The following is a 24993-nucleotide window of genomic DNA, read 5'->3' on the forward strand; positions in this document are numbered from 1 at the left end:
CACAGAGAGGCTGCAGCCGAGTGAACTTCAGGCTCTATTTGGAGAGGAGAAGGATTATTCATGCTCCCTGAATGATATTGTTCACCACACAGAGGTAGATATTTGACTTATACAACGTAAAAGATGAGTTCACCTTGTAATTAAGCATTTCCAGCATTACAGTATGAAAGTAATACTCTGTAATGGAAGAACCACTTGATATACATTTTTATACTGTACTGTAACACTGTAACTTACGGTTTGCTCTCTTTTGGTCTATCAGGAGTGTGAGCAGCGGTCTGACAGTGAGAATATAGCGGTGTGTGACTTGACTTCTCTCTCTGATCCTGACTATGGGAAGCCGTGTGCAGCCCATCAACTCCAGAGACCCATGTTCTCCAACCAGGAATACTATACCAAACTAGAGGAGCTGAAGAGAGAACACCTGAGAAACATGGCTGAGCTGGAAAAACTCTATCTGAGCCAGTTCAAACCTGGTCAGAGAGAAAGACAGCTCATTACCTGCTGGAGACAAAATGGAGAAGATACAGAGAGGTCTGTGATTAAAAAAAAAAAAAAAAAAAAAAATACAAATACAAATAAAAAAAATAATAATAATGAGGAATTGAGGAATAATGAGCAAAGCTGAACATTAATTACAAAATTATAATTATAATTATTATTATTATAAATGATTGTCATTATTTTAAGTATATCTTATTTAGATTTATAAAATACATCTATTTATTTTCTTATTTTAGTCATATTTTCTCTTAAAGGGATAGTTCACCCAAAAATGAAAATTCTGTCATCATTTACTCACCCTCAAGTTGTTCCAAACCTGTAAAAATTTCTTTGTTCTGTTGAACACAAAGAAAGATATTTTGAAGAATGTGGGAAACTGAACAGTTTTGGGGCACCATTGACTTCCATAGTATTTTTTTCCTACTATGGAAGTCAATGGTGCCCCAAAGCGGCCTGGTTACAAACATTCTTCAAAATATCTTCCTTTGTGTTCAGCAGAACAAGGAAATTTATACAGATTTGGAACAACTTGAGGGTGAGTAAATGATGACAGAATTTTCATTTTTAGGTGAACTATCCCTTTAAAGGTGCACTGTGTACATCTAGCGGTTGAAATGGGTACTGCAGTCCAAATTCAAAATATTGAAGAGAGTTGTTCGCCCCGCACCCTCCTCCTCAAGCTCGATGCCGCGGGTTTGACAATAGAAAGTGACGACGAGACTTGCAGTATACGTTAGCAGAATAAGATCAGCTGCGTTTGAAATGAGTCTTTTTAGATCAGGTAGAATCTGTGATCTCTGTCACAGTTCGTTTGTTGGCTTCCATCGCTGTTGTTTCAGGCAACTGACAACCCAGGGTGTCGAACTAAAACAGTAAATTGGCAGTTGGTGGGATCACACAGACCAAAAAAAAAAAAAAAAAGACTTTCCGACACGGAACGCACATTTCAAAGTAAAATAACTGGCAGTAGCATTGCTTTTCAGAGAAACAGGTATTTGAACTTAGCATGTTTGCTACATCTCTGCAAACATATTATGGAATTTATTACAGTAAAAAAAATTACATAGAGCACCTTTAATACTTTTTTGGGGGCTGAAAATGAAACAACTTACAAAGTGACAATGTACTTAAAACAAAGTTCACACTCTCAGAAGCAAAGGTTCTACACCGAACCTTAAAGAGTTTGTCAGGCGCTTCATATAAAGAAATTTAAAAGGGGTTCCCATCATGGGAGAATTTTATAGATTCAGTTTTAATTATTTTTAGTTTAATTTATTTTTAATTTGAATTAAATTGTATAATTAAACATACTTTATCAGTAGAAAAATTGAAATAACCCATTAAACATGAAAGTATTATGATTCATTTAAGACATTTCTCCATTTCTCCCAACATCTTTGTTGATCCTGGAACATTCCAATCAACCAATCAGATTAAGGTTTTATTAGTCTTAGCCTCAGACGTCACGCCCACGGACCGTTGGCTGAACATCTGATGCATACGGCACACTTATCTGGAAACACTTCAGGAGTTTCGAAGTCATCATCTGGTTAGTTGAATTATACAGGATGTCCAGGAGACGCGTGTGTCGCGTTCTTTAATGGTCCGCCTGGAAACAAATGCTGTGATGCCAAACCCCCTTGTGGAAGAAGAACGTGGTCATGTTTACAAGCGCTTACCAGGATCAACTAATGTCAGTCAAACGTCCTATTGGGCGGTCCTTGGCCAATGAAATCTGTGATAGAGTCCAGACCTTCTGCCTTCAGTCTGAAGGTCTGGCTACGCGAGACTAAGGTTTTATGTCAAGTTTAGGCTTACAACCAGGGCTAGGTGCTTCTACATCACTTTTATTAAGCTATCATTTCCCTCTGATTTTAGGGATTAGTTATGGGTAGGGATGGGTTTATGGGCAGGGATAGGACTATGTTTGGACAGAAATGTTGTTCTAGAATTAACAAAATATGTTGATCCAGAAACACGCCTTACTTGGCAATATCACAGCGACCAGGGTTCTATTCTGAACCCCATTGAACCATTCTTTCCAAAGAGTGCATGGTTAAAATTCCAAGTAACTTGTTTTTTTCACTAAATCATACCTAAACACTGAGATCATGTGCAATGTTTGATTCCTGACCTTTGACCTCTTTCAGTAGTGAACAGATGGAGCTCATTCAGGTTGGCAGCAAGGTATCAGTGGGACGTCTGAAGAATGGTGTTTCTGCTCTGAAGATAAAGGTCAGTGAATTAATCAGAAGATGAGAGCTGTGTGGAGGCAGAGATGAACTCACTCAATGACATGTATGTTCATCATATTCAAGAACCTTTTAACACTCTGAGAACTTAGACATAACTAGTTGTTTATAAAGTGCCCATCAGACTGAACAACTGACTTTTTAAGTGACTTTTGTCATTAAATGTACTCTACTGTAGTTTACTTAAGGTTGCTATGGTTCACAGATATGCAGACACATGACGTTATTAAATGTAGTACGTGCATTACAAAAAACAATCTTTATATTAGTCACCAGTCTAAATTTATTCAGTGACATAAAGTGGCCTTTCCTAGTAAAGTGTCCTTTCTATAAGAAGAACTGAGACAGTTTCTGCTGAAATACTATGAGTCAGCGCATGGTTTTGTTTAGATACTTTGTGGTTGTTCTGGTGAAGGTGAGAGATCCATAGAGCGCTAGACTGAAAATCATGTGATCTCCTTTGTACAGATGAAGCACATTGAAAATGAATGAGAAAATTAAAATACAGACTTTTTTTTTTTTACTTTCTTTTGTCAAAAAAAATAAAATAAATCCAGTATAAATCTGAAAATTTCTACATTTAAATAAAGGTCTGGTCCTAGACCATAAACACAAAGTGGAACGAGCTTTCTATGTCATACACACACACATACACACACACACAAACACACATGTGCGTGACTGCAACAGAGAGCATTTTTATAGAAATTGGCAAATAAAATCAACAAAACTGGCCTAAATCTGAAATTTTTTACATGTAAATAAAGGTCTGGTCCTTGACCACAAACACAAAGTGGAACGAACCTTCTATCTTATACACACACACACATAAACACAAACACACACACACACACACACACACACACGTGTGTGACTGCAACAGAGGGCATTTCTGTAGAAATTGGCAAATAAAATCAACAAAACTGGCATAAATCTGAATATTTCTACATTTAAATAAAGGTCTGGTCCTAGACCATAAACACAAAGTGGAACGAACTTTGTATCTCATACACACACACACAAACAAACACACACATGTGTGTGACTTCAACAGAGAACATTTTTATAGAAATTAAAATAAAATAAAATCATCAAAACTGGCATAAATCTGAAAAATGTCCATACATAAATGAAGGACTAATACTAGAGCACAAAGGCAACATGGAACAAGCATGTTCACAAAATATATCATAAAGTTGTGAGAAGTTGAAGCATCAAGAAAAATGAAGTGAAAATGAAATGAGTCCCTATTGACCACTATTGGATATATGTGGTCATTGCACTTTCTTTCTTTAACTATAATTCCTAAAGTTTTTCCACAAGCCTGTAGATTGTAGTATTATATCCCTAACACATAGAGCAATGTCCAAATACAATTTAGATTTAATTAAGTTCATCATTAAAGTGATTTTTTTCATTAAAAATCTATTTTTCGTAAGCCAATTTATGGCATGGTTAAGTAATTGTGCAGTAAATAGGTTAAAAAAAAAAAAATCCACAAAACACAGCATAAATGCATAGATGAGAAGTAAAAAAAAAAAAAAAATGATATATAGTTTATCATATAAAAAATGTATATTTCCTTATGCAATCGCTCTGTAAAAGTTTGGAGTCAATCTGACCCCAAGGGACTAAATCGTTAGTCCAGTTAAGGGACCATTAAGGGTTAAAGGCACAGTATGTAGGTTTCGCCGCTAGAGGTCGCTTCTTCAAAACAATAACAAACGCGTAGCTTGATGATGCTGTGAATGACCGTGGAATCATGGGACATGTCAACTTCACATCCACAGCTGAAGGGACTCATGCAGAAATCATGTTAATGGATGAGCTAATGTATCAATGTTTTATTAACGTTACTGTAGTATGAAGCAGGGTAGAGGCAGGGCCGGAGCCGTGGGAGCGAAACAAGGCTGGTGGAGTGAATGCTAATGAGACACCTGCATGACACACCGGTCTGAAGTCCCAAGAAGGAGCTTTGGAGCTTTTATTATGCTTATATGCTGTAGTCGGCAGCTGTTGCTCCTTTCGTTTTGTTGTTTGTTTATTTTACTATTAAAGTTACATTAACGTTTGACGGTTCCCGTCTCCGTCTTCTCTGAACTTGAACTTTGTTACAGTTACGTTTGATCACTTAAAATCACATTATTTTATTTCATTCAAATAAAACAGTCACAAGTGCTGAATTACTTCTCATACAGGTCACTTTATTTGACGAATTAAAACTGGGGGGTAACGCAGAGCTGTTTTACTTGGTCAAAACAATCATACTAAAAATACATTAGTGTGTTTTGAAAGTTATGTTATAATGTCACTCTACTTGTTGCACATTGCAGTAAGCTAGATCGATATTAGAATATCATATCAATAAAAGCTGGATGACTTCTGTTGCTAAATGGCATGCAATTCATTTTAAAATGTATTGAATGGGAGAGAAAATGCTGTATTATTGTTACTACAAATAAAAGCATCTTTGGTGTTTTCATGGTTTCTATGGAAGTAAAACCAAAAATCGAGGGTAACAGAGATATGACATTGACAAGGCGACGCAATGACACGGGACGTTACACTGGTTAAAATTGCGTATTTCTCTAGATTTAAACATTCTTGGAAACATTTGGGATAAAGTACACAAGTTAACAAAATATATAACACTGTTCTAGTGGTTTTTGGACATTTTAATCCAAAAATCTTACATATTGTGCCTTTAAAGCATAAGGGGGACAAACCATACTGAGACATCAGAAAAATGTTGTCAGTTTAATATTGTACATCTTTATTTTAGCATTTGAATTATATTAACATGGCTATATTTAAATAATGTTCAGACTTATTTGGACCCTGGAAGTTTGCTGAAGCCCCTTAATGTGCCCCAGCTTTCTGGTTGAGAACCACTCTTGTAAATTATAATTCTTAAAGCTGCAGTCCGTAACTTTTTTTGGTTAAAAATTATCCAAAATCAATTTTTGAGCAAGTACATAACCAGCCAGTGTTCAAAACTATATCCTTACCTTAGCCCGATTCACAACGGTAAGCTTGTAATAATGTTTTATAATAAAATCGGTACTGGTGGGATTCCGCGGGAAATTCGAGAATGCAGCCTTCTGTCTTTGTGTCATTATGTGACGTCTGTTTACATAAATAAGGAGTTCCAGCTAGTAGGCTATATGGCATGTGAGGATGCTGCTGGTAGTGGATCATTTATAGTCTTTTCTCACAGCAGCTGCAATAATTAAACTTATCATTTTGATGGTGGATTGCAATCCAGAAAGGTCCAAATGACAATCATCAGTGACAACTGGAGATTAACCTGTAGTCAAAAGCAAGATTTCAGACTGCGGGGTGGCTACAGAAATTGAAATCTACAGGTAACGCTAATACACACTAAATACACATAGTCACACAATGCTGATGTTGTTAACATTAACAATTTGAGAACAAAGTATAACAATAATAATAATTTGCACAGTTTGGCGTGATCCGAGCTAAGCAATCGTTACATTTTATCATCATTTGCAGCATGATTTATTGTAATGCTTTTTTTCTCAGTTGATCAGAACAAAAGTGGCAGATTTGTTACTTGTTCAGATGACATTTCCGGTGAAAATTCTTATTTTGGTCATACTTCCAAGACGTAAAATCTGTGATTCTGAAGTACAGTATCCACACCGGTGTGTTGACTGACAGCAAAACATTAGATTCATCCGCGCTGTGGAGCCGTGCTGATGCACAACCCACGTAAAGATGAGAATTCCGCAAATAACTGCAATTGCAGATTTCAAACAGAGATGGTGACAAAGAAGCAAAACTTACGGACTGCAGCTTTAAAGAGTCATGAAACCCTAAAACACATTTTTTTTCTCTTAGATATGTACGCATTGCACATTACTGAAAACAATATCGCACCACACATTATTTGGAATATTAAGGTTCATTTTTTGATTTTGTTCATTCAATTTAAAAACCAAAACTCCATTAAAGTCTGAATTGTGATTGTTACGAAGAGTCACACAGAACAGTTCTAATAGCAAAGTACAAAAATCTAACATTTAATTAGTTTTTTTTTTTTCCACAACAGGCACGGCAGCACTCATTAGAGGAGCACAGGAAGTTGTGTCACTCCCAGCAGAACTCATCTCACAGTGCAACCAATCAGGTAATGGACAGCCTGAGACAAAATTCTAAAGTAACCATTCCCAAACCATTTCGCATGATGCTTCGTGAGGAGGATCGCAAACGGCGCAATGTGAAAACTCGCTCTGAGATGGAGTTGGAAAATGAGAGATTGAAGAAAGAGCTGGATGAGCTGAAAGAATGTGGCAAGAAGTTTCGCGCTAAGCCGGCCCCCGCTACCACTCACTTGCTCTTCTATGACATCATCAATAAGCGCCCGAATAAGCTGCAGCAACAAAAAAATCAGATTAACCAAACGGATCATGGTCACCGTGGAAACCACCACCAACAAGGCACTCAGCGCCATGCCTCTCCTCTTCCACAGCAACCATTTAGCTTCATTGAAAGAGAGCGAAAGAAGAGAGAAAAAAAATTAGCAGATGAGCTAAACAACATGTCTCCCAAAACAGAACGAACGGCATTCAAAGCCAGACCGGTGCCAAGGTCTCTATATAGGCCCAGCTCACCGAACTCCCACATATACGGGGCAGTTAATCTGAATAACAGACGCTCAGCACTGCCCCCTAGCATCCTGGAGGACACACTGCAGGAGAGAGAAGAGGTAGAGAATGAGTATGATGATGAATTTTCAAGGCCAGAGAGCACAGATATATCACGCTGCAGCAGCAACCTCAAGAAATGGAAAAACAAGGGTGTGCTGCAGGTGGAGGAGGAAATGGAGAGAAAGAGCAACAGAGAGAGAGACCGAGACTGGTCCTACATTCATCCACTACGTAGGACCAGCCTCTGCCACAGCCAAGAACCCCTGAACTCCTGCAAGAGTGACTATATCAGTGTCTAAATACTGACATAGACTAAATCATAGTCTATAGAACTTATCAGTTATATAACTCTGTAACTATTTGGTGCAATAGATGCTTTGGTTTTTAATTGTGTTACTGTGGAAGAGAAAAAAAATCATGTAGCCAATAAATAAATTCATAAACCAGTCATTTAATAGTCTCTATTATATGTCTTTTGTGTAACAGTTTGTGAACACATTTTCAGCTGGATTTTAAATGGACTCCACATTAAAATACTGCATTAAATAACTGAAATGATATGATACAAACATGATGATGTTGGGTGCCAAATTCATTAATTTGTTAGCTTCATTCTGCCCTTAGTTAAGTTAAATATATTACCATGTCAGTTTTAAAGTGAGCGCAGTTTAATGAATAGGACACCCGAAAAAAAGAAATCTCAGTCATAATTTACTCACTGTGATGTTGTTCCTAACCTGTATGACTTTCGCCTGCAGAACATGAACATACTGTGCTGCATTCTTTTGCATACACTTGCAATAGGGACTGAAGAAAAAATGTAAAAGCATCGTTCATGTATCATAAAAGTAGTCTGTATTGTTCATGCACTATATTCTAAGTCTTCTGAAGTCATATAATAGCTTTGCGGTGCTGTGATAAATGAGCTAAAAGAACATTTCACTCATAATTCGGACATTGCTACTTGGCTCATGAACTCTCATGATCTCCCATGGGAGGATTCCAGTATTTTCAGTGAATAACAACTTAAATATTGGTCTGTTACTCACAAAGCTATTGTATGACTTCAGAAGTTATAAATACAATCAAGGTCCCTTTCAAGGAAAGTCTGTTTGCTTGGCGGCCATATTTGCAATGCCTCCAGGCAGTTATTTCGGGCATCCAATACCAAGTCCTATCTATTTGAATGGGCGAATCGTGAAAGCTAAAAAACTGCTTGGCGAACTCACAATTAAATAACATATTTTAAATCAGCAACAAAATCTGACATGAACTGGCCAGATAGCCAAAATACATGAACTGGCCAAATAGCTTATTTTTCAGGCTAGACGGGCCAATGCGCATGTGCAGTCATAAGCGCGAGTCTCAGGTTTCTATGATAAGTTTAAGTCTCAGGTTTCTTCTGCTAAAGGCAGCTGTAGTGACGCAATGACTTTATCAAACAGCGATTGGCTCTTTTACTTAGAAGGCGGGACCTATTCCGCCATATTGCGCGTTGCAGTTTCTATTATTCATAACTACTGTAAAAGGAGTGAACCGTCTTTCTATATCTAGAGTCTTTGATACAACTTTTATGATAATTTTACAGTGTTTTCGCTCCATTTTTTTACTCATTCATTAAACTGTATGCAGAAGGATAATGACATAATATTCACTTTTAATCTAACAATGACTTTACCTTTGATTCCTACAGGACAACTTTCACGTCTCTCATTCATTCGCACACAAGTACACAGTCTTTAGTCTATATCCTCAGGCCTCAGTCCACACTTCCTGAGTGTACGTCTGACGTATGGTATGGCATCCTGCAGAAACCACTCTCTCCTGTACAGAACCAGCATCACATCTAGTAACAGACTGTGCTCCCTCCTCCTGCAGAAACCACACAGAACCCACTACATAAGGACTCAAGTGTCAAATACAAGTTCTATAAACTCATATTCACAAGATTTGTTCTGCAGAGGCTCACAGCTGCTTGTAGAGATTTTTGGGTGTATACAGGGTCTGTTCACAGTTGCTGTTTGTGGTTTCAGATTTTTCTGTAAACTCCTCCTCAGGATGCTGAAACCCTTCACATCGACTGAAGCAGCATTCGCTTCCTGTTGACATGCCAAAAACGATAACGACCGTCAACATTAAAAGGTTACCTACAGCCTAAACACTGAATAATGAATTAGGTTAATACAGATGTTTTAGCTGTTTTTCAAATGATGAAAATAAGATTTTATGGATCTCTTGCCTTTTGTGACACCTGCAGGACATTGCTGAGACACATGGTGTGATACGACAATCATCTCGGTATTTGTTGTGACTGTGTGCGTGTGTGAAGGGTTTGTGTCTGGACTGCTGGATCCTGTAAAGGGTGCTGAGTTGATCTCCCTCAAAAATGACTTTAGTTTCTGTCTCAAACCAGCATTTTCCAAGCACACCTGTGGAAGCAGTACACATACACATGCAAAAAATAATAATAATTATCTTTTTTCTTTTTAAAAAATTAATAAATAAAATAAAAAGTTCAAAAGTTTGGGGTCAGTATGATTTTTTTATTATTATTTATTATTAATACTAATATTCAGTAAGGATGCATTATAATCCATTTCAAATAAATGCTGTTCTTTTGAACTTTCTATTCATCAAAGAATCCTAAAAAAAAGTATCACGGTTTCAACAAAAACATTAAGCAGCTCAACTGTTTTCAACATTGATAATAATAAGAAACATTTTTGAGCACCAAATCAGCATATTAGAATAATTTCTGAAGGATCATGTAACACTGAAGACTGGAGTAATGATGCTGAAATTAAGCTTTGCTATTAAAAGAATTAAAATATATTCAAACAGAAATTGTAAAAATATTTCACAATATTACTGTTTTTACTGTATTATTGATCAAATAAATGCAGACTTATTGAACACAACTTTTTTTTTTCAGAAACATTCAAAAATCTTACCAACCCAAACTTTTGATTGGTAGTGTGTGTCCTATATGTTACCTTTTCATAGGAACTTTTTGTGTCCTCTAAGTGTGACATCAGTTCAGTCTGTAAAATTAAATGAAAGTGCAGTTCATATAATCTACCAATAAAGGGCAACACACATGTAATTTTCATTGTCCAGTAGGTGGTGTAGACAGTGATGTGTAGTATTTTGTAAGGGTGGGCGATATACTGGTGAATAACCGGTAGAAATTTGTCAACTGGTAGAGATTTTAGACTATCATCTCTATTGTGGTTTTGCTCATGTGACGTTGCTGTGCAGCGAGGTCATGAAAGCTTATCATTTGCATGCGTTTTAAGCACTGCGGTTTAAAAACAGTTGATTTTAAACCGTTAAAGCGGAATTTGCATTGAAAGACAACTCAATTCAGTATATGTGCGTGCTCTCTGAGAGTGTTTCTAACTGCTGTTGGAGAAATGAATCTGCTGCTAATAAAGCGCATGAGACCTGAACTGAGTGTTTTCGGCCGCCTAAATGTGCTTGAACAGTTAAATACAAATACCTATGTGTCAAAGTGGCATGTACTTGCAAGTAAACAGAGTTATTTATGTGTTAAGTCAACGTAAAACAGTTGAGAAAGAACTGAGAAATTGAGAAGGAATAACACACGAATATAATGGGACCGTGTAGTCGGTCTTAAAGTGACAGCAACCAAATTTGCCTGCTGTCATTAATGCTAATCAAACAACAAAAATGAGAGAGAAAATCTCTCAATACTCTTGACTGAATCACATTTGTAATGTTAATAAGAATAAATGTATAATTTATACAGTAAGGACTATGCAGTGTTTGTTTAAACATTTGAATACTTTATATATTTTATGTAGTATTTCTAGTGCTTGAAGATTTTCAGGTAGGTCTATTTCATTTGTTTTTGTTCTATTGTAGTTTGTTTTTTAGGCTAGTATTAGTTTTTTAAATTATATTGAAAATTGTGATAAGACTTATGAGATTTCAGTGGTATCAAAAATGTTGATATTATAAAAACCTTATTTAAAGCAAAAATAATTATATCGTGTTATATATCGTTATCATGAAATAAAATTTATCATATCGTGATATAAGATTTTGGTCATTTCACCCACCCCTAGTATTTTGTCACATAAAATATTATATAAATATCCAATGCCTTAATATTTAGAGACAATTAGAAGCAAGGAATGTGTGGGATGATTTCTCAAAAAGTGTAAAAAAAAAAAAAAAAAACATTTTGCTGTTTGTTTAAGCATCACAACCACACAATTTAGCAGCATTGGCTCAACCAATAGTGTGAATTCAGGGGCAGGACTATGTATGTCCAAACAATCCCAGACAGGGGGGAGTGTTTATGAAACCTGTTTGAAAATAGTCACTATTTTAGCCATCCTATTTGGTGACGATAGCAGCAGAAATTACACACTTCTGGTACTGTGAATTGTTTTTAAGTTATCTATTGACCTTAAAAAAGTTTAAAAGAGAAACAAATAGAAAATAAACAGATAAAAACAATGTTAAAAAATACTTAAAATAATAAGAACAGGAGAGAAAGATGAAACCTTTTCAGTCTTGAGCTGGCTGAGGGTAAGAGACACACTCTCTCGAAATCTTTCAAGCTCCTCTCTACTGGTCTGTAGTTCTGCCAACAAGCTCTCCTAACATACAAACAGCACAGAAATAACACAAATATCAAACTACAATCACCAACAAATAAGACTGCAATCTAAAGTGATCACACTGCACTTCACTTTATGTAATCTTAAAAACAAAAATAGGTTCTGTTGTTGTTTCACATGTTCACACAATCAAACAGACCTTCTAAAACTCAGTATTGGACGGCTGTGTGTGATATGTACCCGCTGGTCGTTAAGGGCTGACACAAGCTGACTGTTTCTCTCTTTGGTGCTGTTAAGCTGTGTGAGCAGATCCTGGGCATCCTGGGCCAGTCTCTCTCTCTCAGAGTGGAGCGTGTTTGTCAGCATCCTCTCTCTCTCATTACAAGCTCTCAGCTCTGCTCTCAGATGCTCTGCTTCTGTTTGCAAACACACCTACAGAACAGGTTGAGACAAAGGAATAAATTACATTTTACAATGTATTCAAATAGAAAACAGTTATTTAAATTGTAATAATATTTCACATTTTTGTGTTTTTTACTGTATTTTTGATCAAATAAATGCACCTTTAGTGAGCATAAGAGACTTTCAAAAACATTTGTAAATATCCTACCAACCCAAACTTTCTGAATGGGAGTGCATAAAAATATATAAAATAATATTTAAAAAGATATAAATAAATGCAAATATAATAAATATAAATATAAAATATAATAATAATAATATAATAATTTTTAAATATATTGAACATTTTCAATATAAGAGTGAGTTCTAAAACATACTGGTTTTAGTTAATTTGTATTGAGATTTGTGAAATTTCCCTGATATTGACTACTGAATAGTTACAGACTTCCACAGTTTTATGATGTGAAACATTCCTCTATAGGAACAAAGTGACAAATGGTGACATAACCCAGCACATTTTCAATACATTAGATGCTCTAATGTGTTGGTACCTCTGCAGTCTGTAATATTCCTGGACCTGCAGATGTGCTGCTGATAGATTCTTCATTTCCTCTTTTCTTTTCCCAGCTTATCCCATCTTCTCTCTCCTTTGTTGCTCTCATCTTCAACTCATTCTCCAGTTCTGCTACTTTCTGACTCAGAAAATCTTTGTCTCTCTTAGCCTGAACAATGATCTTGTCATATTCCTCTCGGATATTTCGTTCCCGGGAACAGTTAGGACACTCCACAGCTGCTGAAGTAGCTGAAAAAGGTTCAAGAGAGGATGTGGAGAGCCGCTCTACAGAGCCATGCTGTGCAGATGAAAACTCCAATCCTTTTCCAGTTCTTTCTCTCCCTCCAGCATCATGGAGTATTGCCCCAGATAGAGAACGGGACAGGGAGCGGGTCATCCTACCTGCAAAGCAGTTAAAAGTTCTTGTTTAGTGTTAAAGTGACTCCCGATTTTATGGGATAAAGCTGAAAATGCAACTTGTTACCATCAGCTCTGTTCTTCTCATCTCCAGGTCGAGATCCACGGCGGTAACGTCCAGATGGTTCAGTTTGGCCTGGTTTCTCCAACTGGGGGAGAAAAGTTCTGAGCTCCAGCCTATCTCCACAGTGACTTGAGCTGAGTTTAGATTCAGAGGAACTGACTGAACTCAAGAGGATGGGAAGCAAGCATGTCTGCGAATTCAAATTATGGCACTAAATGATTCACTGATTCAAAAGGCTAAATTGAGCGAGTTTGGGACTGTTTCGGGAATCTTTTTGACAGACTCTTTATAAATAAACGGTTCATAAGAGCCATTATTTTCCAAAACTGGAAAATATAGCTTTGCTTTATAACTTTAAAAGGTTTCGAAAGATTTTATAAGTTGTTATTAAAGGAATGTGACCTATTTGACTCCAGGTTTGTTCCATGGGAATTCTATTGCAAGCGTCTCCCAGTTCTGATGTACACAATCTCTGAATGTCCCAATAAAACATTGTATATTATATATTCAGATTAACACTGTTCTTCTCTGACTCATAGTGTCCTGCTGATGTTCTCTCTCTATACTGTAACTTTAGAAACAGGCCACAAGAGGCAAAACTATTCAAACAAAGAGTCAAACTGATGAGCACAATAAAAGTTGCCCCTTTCATTTTTACGACTCGCTCAGCTGCAAAAGGGCACTTGACATACAAACACATTCAGGGTTTAAAGTGAAGCTATAAATTATGTCTATGTGAGTATGTGCTGTGTATGTGTGCGAATTTGAGTCTCACCCTTCTGTCAGATCCGACCGGCGGTAAAATCTGCTGTCTGTTCAGATGATTAATGTCCTTCTTCCCGCTCAGATATGCACATGGCTAGAATATTTTGTGAGATTACTTAATTCATAAAGCTGATTTTAGAAAACAGTTAGATAAGAGTGTTGTGTGTAAGACTTCCAGCATTGTGCATCTCTGTGTAAATGGTCATTACAAAATCAATTATTTAACATGAAAATTAATACATACCATAAGATTTAAAATCTGTGAAGGCTTGTGTGCATTTGTTTAAGTGTGATGTATATACTAAAAGTATGTTTTTTCAGAATTAAAATGTTCATGGGAAGAATGCATTTACCTGTTCAGGTGTGTAATGTAACTGAGATGTGTATATGGGTCGAGAAGGAACAGCCATGGCTCTGGAGGCAAACTGAAGGGAGCTTAGAGTTTCGGTTATTGAAGATGATTGAGATGACACCGTGACCACTAAACATGTCCGGCAGTTCCCTCCCAAACTAAACCAGACACCAAAATAAACATCAAGCTCAGAAACAGTCAATGAATTTACACAAATGTTGAAGAAAATCGAGCAATGATTATGGCGATGTTGATGATGCTCACCAATCCCTAAGTGCTCGGGTTAGTTTGGATTCTCTGTATGGGACGTGCTGTGACCCCGCAGAGCTGAGGGCAAAAATCACCTAAAAAAGAAAGGAAGGATTGTTATTTTCTGAATTTTGCGTTTGAATACTTTTATTGTACTATATAATTTATACCAGGACAGCATCAAAATGTTTTTATATGATTCGTGTCCAAAATGACTCTCATAGTTTGGAATTTTTCTTTAAACACAACGAGAAAATTTGTAACAGGGAAGAAGAGGCCTCAACATTATCTAAATGTAAATAATCAAACAAAGAGGCCAGTATTCTGCAGAAATCATTTTCTCTGTTAGATGTGACATGACATCCCCCCATCCCTACATGGAAAGCTATGTAACCCCACAGATCATTTCCTGTGTCTAATTTCCTGCATATGCAGCCAGCACATTGATATGATTAAGATAGGGCTCTTAGACTGATAAATAATCACTGGAGTACGTCTTGAGATACTCAAAACAAGCGCTGCTCTTCAAAAATGCCCTTAGTGTGACCGGGACAAGAGTGATAATAAGATAGAACATGCTGCTTTTTTGCTGACATGTTTGAGGTATTACTAACATTTCCGAATATGGTGAGGGAGCGTTTCAGCATCTTGGTCTCTTGCGGGTTTTCATTTGTGGTATTGAAAGTTCTCTTCATGTCAGGAACCACAGAATTACGACACTGATGTGACAGTAAGAGAGAAAGAAAGAAAGAAAAACTGAAACTGAGGTATTTGTCACATAAACCTGTGTATTTTTAAAGGGATAGTTCACCCAAAAATGAAAATTTGATGTTTATCTGCTTACCCCCAGGGCATCCAAGATGTAGGTGACTTTGTTTCTTCAGAAGAATGCAAATGATGATTTTTAACTCCAACTGTTGCAGTCTGTCACTCGTATAATGCTTGTCAATGGTAACTCCATCTATAAGAGTAAAAAAAACATGCACAGACAGATCCAAATTAAACCCTGCGGTTTCTGACGACACATTGATGTCCTAAGACAGGAAACGATCGGTTTGTGCGAGAAACCGAACAGTATTTATATCATTTTTTACCTCTAAAACACCACTATGTCCAACTGCCTTGTGCATCTGGTTGGTGAGGTCTGAATGCACTCTGACAACGGAAGTGATGTCTCGCACTCATTGAAGTATAAGCGTGAGACAACACTTCTGTCATCAGAACGCGTTTTCAGACCTCACCAACCGGATGCACAAGGCAGTTGGACATAGTGGTGTTTTAGCAGTGAAAAATGATATAAGTACTGTTCGGTCTCTCACACACACCGATCGTTTCGTGTCTTAGGACATCAGTGTGTCGTCACGAGCCGCAGGGTTTAATTTGGATTTGTCTGTGCATGTTTTTTTGACTCTTATAGATGGAGTTACCATTGACAAGTTAAAAATCACCATTTAAAAATCACCATTTGTGTTCTACTGAAGAAACAAAGTCACCTACATCTTGGATGCCCTGGGGGTAAGCAGATAAACATCAAATTTTCATTTTTGGGTGAACTATCCCTTTAAGATGTTCTTGCGATCGGTCGCGTTCAGAAGGTAATCGTTGCTGATATTCGAAAAAATAGCATGATTACGACTGTGAGATTGCTCTTCTACAACAATTCATTAAGCAAGAGGTTAATATTCAGCAAATTACATTTTAGATACAATATTGATAGTTAGTTTATTTTGCTTCGACAATAAATAATAATGTACGAAGTCACGTCCATTGCGCCTCTCTAAGCCACACACACACGTTAGGTAGCATTTCATCAGTGATTGAATCAATGTTTTTGAAGGAATCGATTGAATGAATGATTCAAAGACTTGTAAAGACAGTTGCTGAATTCAGAACTGCCTACTAGCATATTACTCTATCTATGAATAAGTTCATAAAGAATCATTTATTAATGACTTTAAAGGGGACCTATTATGCTGCTTTTTACAAGATGTAATATAAATCTCAGGTGTCCCCAGAAAGTGCATGTGAAGTTTCAGCTCAAAATACCCCACAGATCATTTATTATACCATGTTGTAAATGCCCAAATGAGTGGTAGGAAAAACATGCTTTTTTCGTGCATGTGTCTTTAAATGCAAATGAGCTGCTGTTCCCCACCCCGCTTTCCAGAAGAGGGCGAAGCCTACAGCTCGAGCCTCAGATACTTTGCCAAAATCTAACAAAACATCTGTTTGGTTTTGATTATCATCTCTATCACGGTCACGCTCATGTGACACTGCAGTTCTTCATCATCATAAAAGTTTATTACCTGCATGCATTTTAAAGCCATTTCAGTCTAAACTTCTGATATATGGTTTTCTGAGCGCACACATCCGAAGCACACACACAGAAAGCTGGCTGTCAGATGGCGCATCCCGTGAGTATTAAACTAAGTTTTGCTTAAACTGTCAAATACACACAAGGTTATGTCAAAAACACTTGTTTCCACTGAAATTACCCGAAAAAAGTGTCCCAGGAACTTTTTCCCCCCAGACCTGTTACCCCCAGACTATCGTGGTCTAAAGTACCGTGAAGATTAGTCTTGTGACGTAGGACTGTACGCGACTTTCCAGTTCCCGCTGGATTTCATTAATCCCGCTTAATAAAGCCTGAACCTCGTCGTTGGCCCATCAGACGTAATTTTTAAACTCCATTGTTGATTCAAATAGCAAACAATTCTTACTGCACACACCGCAACAGACTTTTAAAAATGGTGGTTGAAATGAAGTGCTGCGTGGAGTCAACCAATCAAAATGCTGCTTGAACTCAACCAATCAGCATGTTCAGTGGCCAAGTCCCACCTCTGAAAGTTCCTAAACTTTGAAAAAGTACTACCTAGCAAGCAGGGACTTTCTGAAGAAGAAAGTCAATCTGCAAACGCATGTTCTGGGACACTGCTTATGATTTATGGGGATTTAAAAAAGAGGAGTTGGTGGATTTTTACCATTATAGGATGGTTGTGTACACACACTGCTGACACACCTTAATGTTCAAACATCATGTAATAGTAAATTTTGCATAATAGGACCCCTTTAATGATTTATTCACAAGGACACCACCTATTGGCGTATCAATGTAATCACATAAACCTACATTATTTTCATTAGGTGTAAAAAGATTTGGTGGGATAAAGTAAAAAAAAAAAAAACTTTTACAAACCTTTTTTATAGAAATTAAATACTATAATAGGGTAATCAACAGTATTTACTCAGTCTCTGACTAAAAATATCTTAGCTGTTAGAATGAGCAGACACAATTTCAACATGTAAACTTACTTTTCCTGAGCTTGCCAGATCCACCTAACAAAGAGTAACAATCATGTGAGTTTAATAATTCTTTATTAATTCACAGACAAATATGGTGCTTACCACAAGAATGCCAAGAATGTGTATTTCCCTCAGAGAATACCTAATATTTCAGTTATGCTAAAAGGAGTCTCAGATGCTATCATCTTACCAGAGTGAGTTTGCTGGCTGTCAAAACTCCCTCTGCAACCATTCAACAAAAATACACACAAAGGGAGGAGGTTAATCAGATTTGTGTTAATAGAATATAATTACACCTTAACACAGCACAGCGAGTTTGCAACACACCACTGCAGGGGGTACTGGGAGACCCTGTGGGAGGCTCTGGTATGTTCATATCTCTCTACAATAACAATCAGACCGCAGGCAGAGGTTCCTAGAGCTGACTAATGCGTAGGGGGTCGACTGAGGGGAGTTATTGACCGACGAATGGACTGAGTTACCATTAAAAACAAGTAAAAATGTAAAAGAATATCAATGAAACTCTCCTAAAACATCTATGAGGAATTTATTTTACAAATGTAAAAAGAGAATAAAAACATGGCATAAGTGCAAAAACATAATTCAGGGAAACTCTAGAAAGACTTTTATATTTGGAAAACATAAAAACACCTACCAGGGGACTGGACTGTCGTGTTAATGACCACAATGTTAAATACCGTGTGGGATCGGCTTGGAAAATCTCCCTTTGAGATCCCTGCAGAATTTTAGAAAGGTACGTAGGAGTCAGATTGAATAAAGCAAGCTGAGATCACTCTGATGATCATACTTCAGATGAAATAATGTTTGCTCATCAGCTCTATAAGAACATTTGTGCTCAGATTGAGTCTGTTACCTGTGTGTCTGAGGGCGGAGCCACGGCGATGCACCTGCAGCAGATCCTGGGCGGAGCTCACTTCCACCTCCGTCAACCCATCGAGACGCACCACCTCCTCACAGTCGCGCACCCAGATCACCTCACTTCCCCTTCGGATCCTGAGCAGATGCAAGAGAGACATAGAAACATCTGAACACCTGTGGTTATATTGAGTGTTCATTTTCCTCCTTGTTTAGTTTCTCAAACCCTGGGATTTTATAGAATTATGCAATTTATTGGTACCCTGAAAATGCTGAATTTTTCTGCACAACACCAATCAAACCTTTGGGGTCAGTATGATTCCTTTTTTTTTTTTTTTTTTTTTTTGAAAGAAATGTTCTCAGCAAGATTGCATCAAAAGTGACAGTAAAGACTTTTACGTTCTTGCAAAAAATAAAATTTCAAATAAATTCTGTTTTTGTTGTTTTTACTTTCTATTTATCAAAGAATTTGTGATAATAATAATAAAAAAAAATGTTTCTTAAGCGCCAAATCAGCATATTAGAATGATTTCTGAAGGATCATGTGACACTGAAGACTGGAGTAATGATGCTGAAAATTCAGCATTGCCATCACAGGAATAAATAACTTTTTAAAATATATTAAAATTGAAAACAGTTATTTAAAATTATAATAATTTTTCAGAATATTACTGTTTTTATTGTATTTTTTATTGAGACTTAAAAAAAATCATAATGGCCCCATTTTAAACAGTAGTGTGTATATATGTGATAATAATCAATCTTTATGAGGACAATGAGGCTTAATGATTGATTGATTGATTTGGCATTCCTGCACAACAAAATCCCCAGAGTTAAATTAACTCTGCTCAGAGTACATTTGGTCCCTCTCTAAATAGTGTTAAAGTAACACTGAAGCAGAGTTAAAGTTAATGATATAATTAAGCGATAAATTTAGTGATGATTGAACACCTACTGTTAACTGTTAGTTATTGTGTTTCTCTATTATTCAGCGATTCTGCTTGTTAACAGCAGGTGTTCATCACTAATGTTCAATCATCAATTAATCACTTAATTATGTCATTAACTTTAACTCTGCTTCTGTGTTACTTTAACACTATTTAGAGAGGGACCATATGTACTCTGAGCAGAGTTGATTTAACTCTGGAGATTTTGCTGTGTGTAACTCAAACAGTATTGCAAGGCCATGGAAATGTTCCTATGAACTGACAATAAGATTGATTTAATAGATAAAGTTATTTACTTAATTACACTATAAATTACTTACCAGTAGGTCATATATCTTCTCATTGAAGATGTGGTAGAATGACACTCTGATTTCGCAGTGAGATGCCTTGGGGGCTGGATTATTCAAATTAAGGCTTGTTCAAGGATGCTGTTACAGGTCATATTATGTGTAGTCTGGAGAGCTTGAATAAAAGACATTGGATATTTGTGTGGTGCAATGAATGAGGAGTTGAATGTTACTGCAATAAGATATATAAGTCTCTCTTATCTGAAGAAAAAAATGGGAAGAAACCAATAGCCTGAAGGTTTGATACAAGTGAAGATGTCCTCAGCAGCACGGCTGATGATGCCTCTGTGTTTGGCTAAAACGCTGCATCCCTGCATGGTGTGAGTCTTACCGCTGCCCGGAGAGCCATAAACAATTACACAGCCATTATAACCCTGCATTAGATACTCCACCAGACACTGGGGCAGAAAGAGAGAGAGAGACAGAGAGAGAGAGAGAGAGAGAGAGAGAGAGAGAGATTAGCATCTCAATTTATTAAGGACTTGTATGAAACATGAATATAACTGTTGTTATGAAGAACATTCTGTGAACCTTTGTTGTTGACTCGTAAACATCTCTCTGAGATGCCTCCTCATTTAAAACTGCATCAAGGTCTATAATATGAGGCTTGTGACTCTGCAGAATAAAGAAAACAGGCAATCAGACCTTCACTTGACTTTACTGCATACTTTGGTTTCACTTGAATCATTTCTTTCTGTTTTTGCAAAATGAGGATGATGAATCTAATTACATGACATCTTTGATCTCATTCGATTCAACACTCACCCTTCCAGTGTCAACAACTACTCTGTTGAGATGTGTCACTTTGATGGAGGCTCTGGGTTCATCTAAAGAGATAGAATGTTCTGGTCTATTGTTCACTGAGGAATTGAAACATTTGGGTTACATGTATAGCTTTGGAATGTTTACAGAAATAAAGAAACAAAACTATGCGGAAAGGGTAAAACAATACACAATTTCATGCAAACATCCAACTGCATATTAAACCTGCAATATTTGTGTGAGACCTGTGTGTGAGTGTATGTTCTCACGGGCACACAGACGGACGACCACTCTGAAACTTTTCTCTGAGTTTAGGTTTTTATCTACCCCAGACATCCTCTTCAAACTCTGGCTTCTTGTCCAGTGGATAAATGCTGTTCATAGTAGACAAAGATGAAGACATGAATGAAATCATAAACAAGAATTAAAGACTACTGGAATGTAGTAAAAGCATGCTTTTTGGCCAAATATGATCAAAAATAAATAAACAAATAAAAATAGTGCCATTTTTTCCCTGTGAGACAGATCATCAAGGGTTTTATAGAAAATATGATTTAATAATAAGAACTCCAAAAATGCTTTCCATAAACACTGTATATACGGAGAAAGTAAAAAGTATGAACTATAATATTATTTATAATATTAATTCATATTGTTAAAATGTACATGTAATTTATACTGAGACAAAGATTTTGGTAAAATATAAGGACGCCCGAAGAATACATATACGGTGTATGTATACACACAAATATAAAACACCATCAGGGTAACACATATGACTCTTAAATAATGTAATTAACATTAAACATTAACTAAACACGTAAAGTGTAAGATAAAAACCGCAATGTAAGCTACACGTAAGAACAAGATGAAACGTCAAAATACAATAAACGAGCGTAGCCTACTGGAACTGTTCTTGCATTTTTATTGAAATTACTGATAAAACCAACTGATATTACTATGGTTAAAAGGATTTAGCCTATATATAAATTTAGTTTGCTTATAATGTTGATTCTGTATCCCACAGTTGACGCGCTTCAAATTGTAATTTGAAAAACAATATATGAGATAAGATTATTTGAAAGACCTACCTCTGTTCAACTGCTTCAACTGTTTCTTCATGTAATCAAGAGACAGTCTCTCCAGAGCACATTATTCCTGGAATAACATCCTTGGAATCCCATTCCAGATAATCAGCTTGTCTCTGTAGAACTGCAAACATCTCACTCAGGGTGTTGCTGACGTGTTTTTGTTTTAATATTTTGAAATGTCCTGTTGTTCATCACTCCTCACCTCAGGTCGCGCGGATGAGCGCTGAATTGGCGTTCCGATGATCCACGCGCTCGCACTGAGGCGCGTGAACGCCTCTCTGATTGTGATGTGCTGAGAATTTCGGAGCCAATTATTCAAACCCATACAAAAAACTGTAAATTGATAGAAATTTATTTTGACTTTAGTAGTTATAGTAGTTAGTTATATTTGTAGTTAGGTTATATTATATGTATAGTAGATTAATAATGCATCCAATTAGCTTAATCAATAGCTTGATCATATACTTACTTAAACCAGGCTAAGACGGTTTTCTGGTCTTAGATGGTTTAGGATGGTCTCACAAAGATTGTGTTTAGCTGGTCACCAAACTATTTTCCAAGCCAGATCACCAAGAATCCCTATAAAACCAAAAGAGCAGTTAAGAAAAGAATCGTATGTTGGTTTAAGATGTTTTTGTTTTGTTTTGTTTTTCAAGTAGTAACAATCTGTCAAACCTGCATCTTGCATGCAGTTCCGCAGACTTATGAGTTTTAGGAAAGCTTGGCTTTTAAATAACCAGCATGGCCATATTTATCAATAAAGTAGCCAATCCTATTTTCAACCATACCACACTCTTTTACACCCTGACGTTGCCGGAGCACCAGCCTGGAATTCTTGTGTGTGACATGGCTTATAGCTGTTCCTCTTGACCCCTGGCCTGTACCTCTCCTCCAGCAGTGTCCTTTACTGCTCCTTTACAAGGTACTTGGAGGAAGAATGTGCATCATAAAACAAGATGTTTAAGCTTCTGATGCCCTAATGCAAACAAATAGGAGCCACAGTTACCCAATGAGAAAAAAAACAATTTGATATAACTCTAAAATACATATATATTATGACAATATATGTATTTTAGAGTTATATCAAATAGTTTTATTCAAGTCTTTTCTAATCGAACAAATGAGAGATGAAGATGTCCTCTTCCACTTCTCATTGTATAGTCTTGTATTTCGTACTGTACCAGGGATTGGTGAGAAAGACAAAGAGGAAGAAAGAGAGGAATGATGGGACACAGTTTAGTGCTGCCATTGCCAGCTGTGTCAGTGTCAAAGGGCAGAGATTCCTGATGCTCCGTATCTTGGTGTCTTATAGTCTAGTTTAACTGTATGTGTCGCTTTACCTGATATTTATCCTTTCCCTAACTAGCTACAATGGGTAATAAAAAAAAAATTATGAAGGCATAATTGATAAAATTGTGTATTTCCTCATTATTTTATGGTTATTAAAATAAATATGGTTAATAAATAAACTAAAACTATTAAAAATCAAGATATTTCTATTCTAGACCAAGAAAAGTCATGTAAATTTTCTAGTTATGTCACACTCTAGAATATTTTATCAGGTAAAATTTGTGAGTTAAAAAAAAAAACATCTTTTTTCTAAATTCTTATCCAGTGAATGACTTTATGGATTATGAAAAACACAAATGAATTATATTATATAATACACTGGTTAAAAAGGTGAACGTTCAGCTCTGGAATTCTGAAATTTAATTATTGTATTGTCAGTGTGGAGTCAAAATGTTGAGAGCCACTGCTTTACAAGCAACTCACAAACTAAATAGTGCAAATCACAACTGTAGATGGCAGTATAAGCTTTACAATACTACACAAGGCAGTTCAGATCTATTTCTCAAGTTGTGACCCACATTGCACAGGGAAGAATTATCTCCTCTCAGAGTTTGTATGATTATATAATAATTATGTAAATTAGATTATGTAAAACATATGCATCTTTATGCATCTGTTTTTGGAGCAAAAAAAAAAAAAATCACTCGTTGAATACAGTGTGGCCGATGTCAAGATTATCTATATAAGATTATGTATTTTTTAGAAAATGGATATCAAGCATCAGACTAATACATACATATATATATATATATATATATATATATATATATATATATATATACAGTGGGTACGGAAAGTATTCAGACCCCCTTAAATTTTTCACTCTGTTATATTGCAGCCATTTGCTAAAATCATTTAAGTTCATTTTTTTCCTCATTAATGTACACACAGCACCCCATATTGACAGAAAAACACAGAATTGTTGACATTTTTGCAGATTTATTAAAAAAGAAAAACTGAAATATCACATGGTCCTAAGTATTCAGACCCTTTGCTGTGACACTCATATATTTAACTCAGGTGCTGTCCATTTCTTCTGATCATCCTTGAGATGGTTCTACACCTTCATTTGAGTCCAGCTGTGTTTGATTATACTGACTGGACTTGATTAGGAAAGCCACACACCTGTCTATATAAGACCTTACAGCTCACAGTGCATGTCAGAGCAAATGAGAATCATGAGGTCAAAGGAACTGCCTGAAGAGCTCAGAGACAGAATTGTGGCAAGGCACAGATCTGGCCAAGGTTACAAAAAAAATTCTGCTGCACTTAAGGTTCCTAAGAGCACAGTGGCCTCCATAATCCTTAAATGGAAGACGTTTGGGACGACCAGAACCCTTCCTAGAGCTGGCCGTCCGGCCAAACTGAGCTATCGGGGGAGAAGAGCCTTGGTGAGAGAGGTAAAGAAGAACCCAAAGATCACTGTGGCTGAGCTCCAGAGATGCAGTCGGGAGATGGGAGAAAGTTGTAGAAAGTCAACCATCACTGCAGCCCTCC

At 36.6% G+C, this 24993-nt stretch overlaps 2 protein-coding genes across 2 annotated transcripts; one reads left to right on the forward strand and one right to left on the reverse strand.

The window, feature by feature from the left end:
* The first annotated feature begins 243 nt into the window (after window positions 1-243).
* LOC127498318 (protein FAM161A-like) lies at window positions 244-7728 on the forward strand. The gene is made up of 3 exons (XM_051867568.1): window positions 244-534; window positions 2655-2739; window positions 6832-7728. Exons 1-3 carry the CDS (start codon window positions 371-373, stop codon window positions 7726-7728), a joined length of 1146 nt encoding a protein of 381 aa, XP_051723528.1. The 5' UTR covers window positions 244-370.
* Window positions 7729-7860: 132 nt separating this feature from the next.
* si:ch211-63b16.4 (uncharacterized) lies at window positions 7861-23127 on the reverse strand. The gene is given in 24 exon segments (XM_051867569.1): window positions 7861-9301; window positions 9399-9528; window positions 9669-9858; window positions 10423-10470; window positions 11962-12057; window positions 12259-12450; window positions 12972-13375; window positions 13458-13644; window positions 14230-14313; window positions 14573-14729; window positions 14836-14915; window positions 15435-15539; window positions 18133-18156; window positions 18314-18345; window positions 18779-18859; window positions 18998-19127; window positions 19129-19137; window positions 20267-20340; window positions 20541-20691; window positions 20825-20908; window positions 21059-21153; window positions 21301-21429; window positions 22147-22479; window positions 22616-23127. Coding segments are annotated over 23 exon segments (2646 nt in total). The 5' UTR covers window positions 22178-22479; window positions 22616-23127; the 3' UTR covers window positions 7861-9168.
* Window positions 23128-24993: the final 1866 nt, after the last annotated feature.

The sequence above is a fragment of the Ctenopharyngodon idella genome, chromosome 17, assembly GCF_019924925.1.
Source record: "Ctenopharyngodon idella isolate HZGC_01 chromosome 17, HZGC01, whole genome shotgun sequence".
NCBI lineage: Eukaryota > Metazoa > Chordata > Actinopteri > Cypriniformes > Xenocyprididae > Ctenopharyngodon > Ctenopharyngodon idella.

Excerpts from the sequence above, each read along its gene's own strand:
- LOC127498318 (XM_051867568.1), top strand. The coding sequence starts at position 371 with ATGTTCTCCAACCAGGAATACTATACCAAACTAGAGGAGCTGAAGAGA. Across the intron at positions 535-2,654 it reads AATGGAGAAGATACAGAGAG|TAGTGAACAGATGGAGCTCA; the intron begins GTCTGTGATTAA and ends GACCTCTTTCAG. Across the intron at positions 2,740-6,831 it reads TTTCTGCTCTGAAGATAAAG|GCACGGCAGCACTCATTAGA; the intron begins GTCAGTGAATTA and ends TTTCCACAACAG.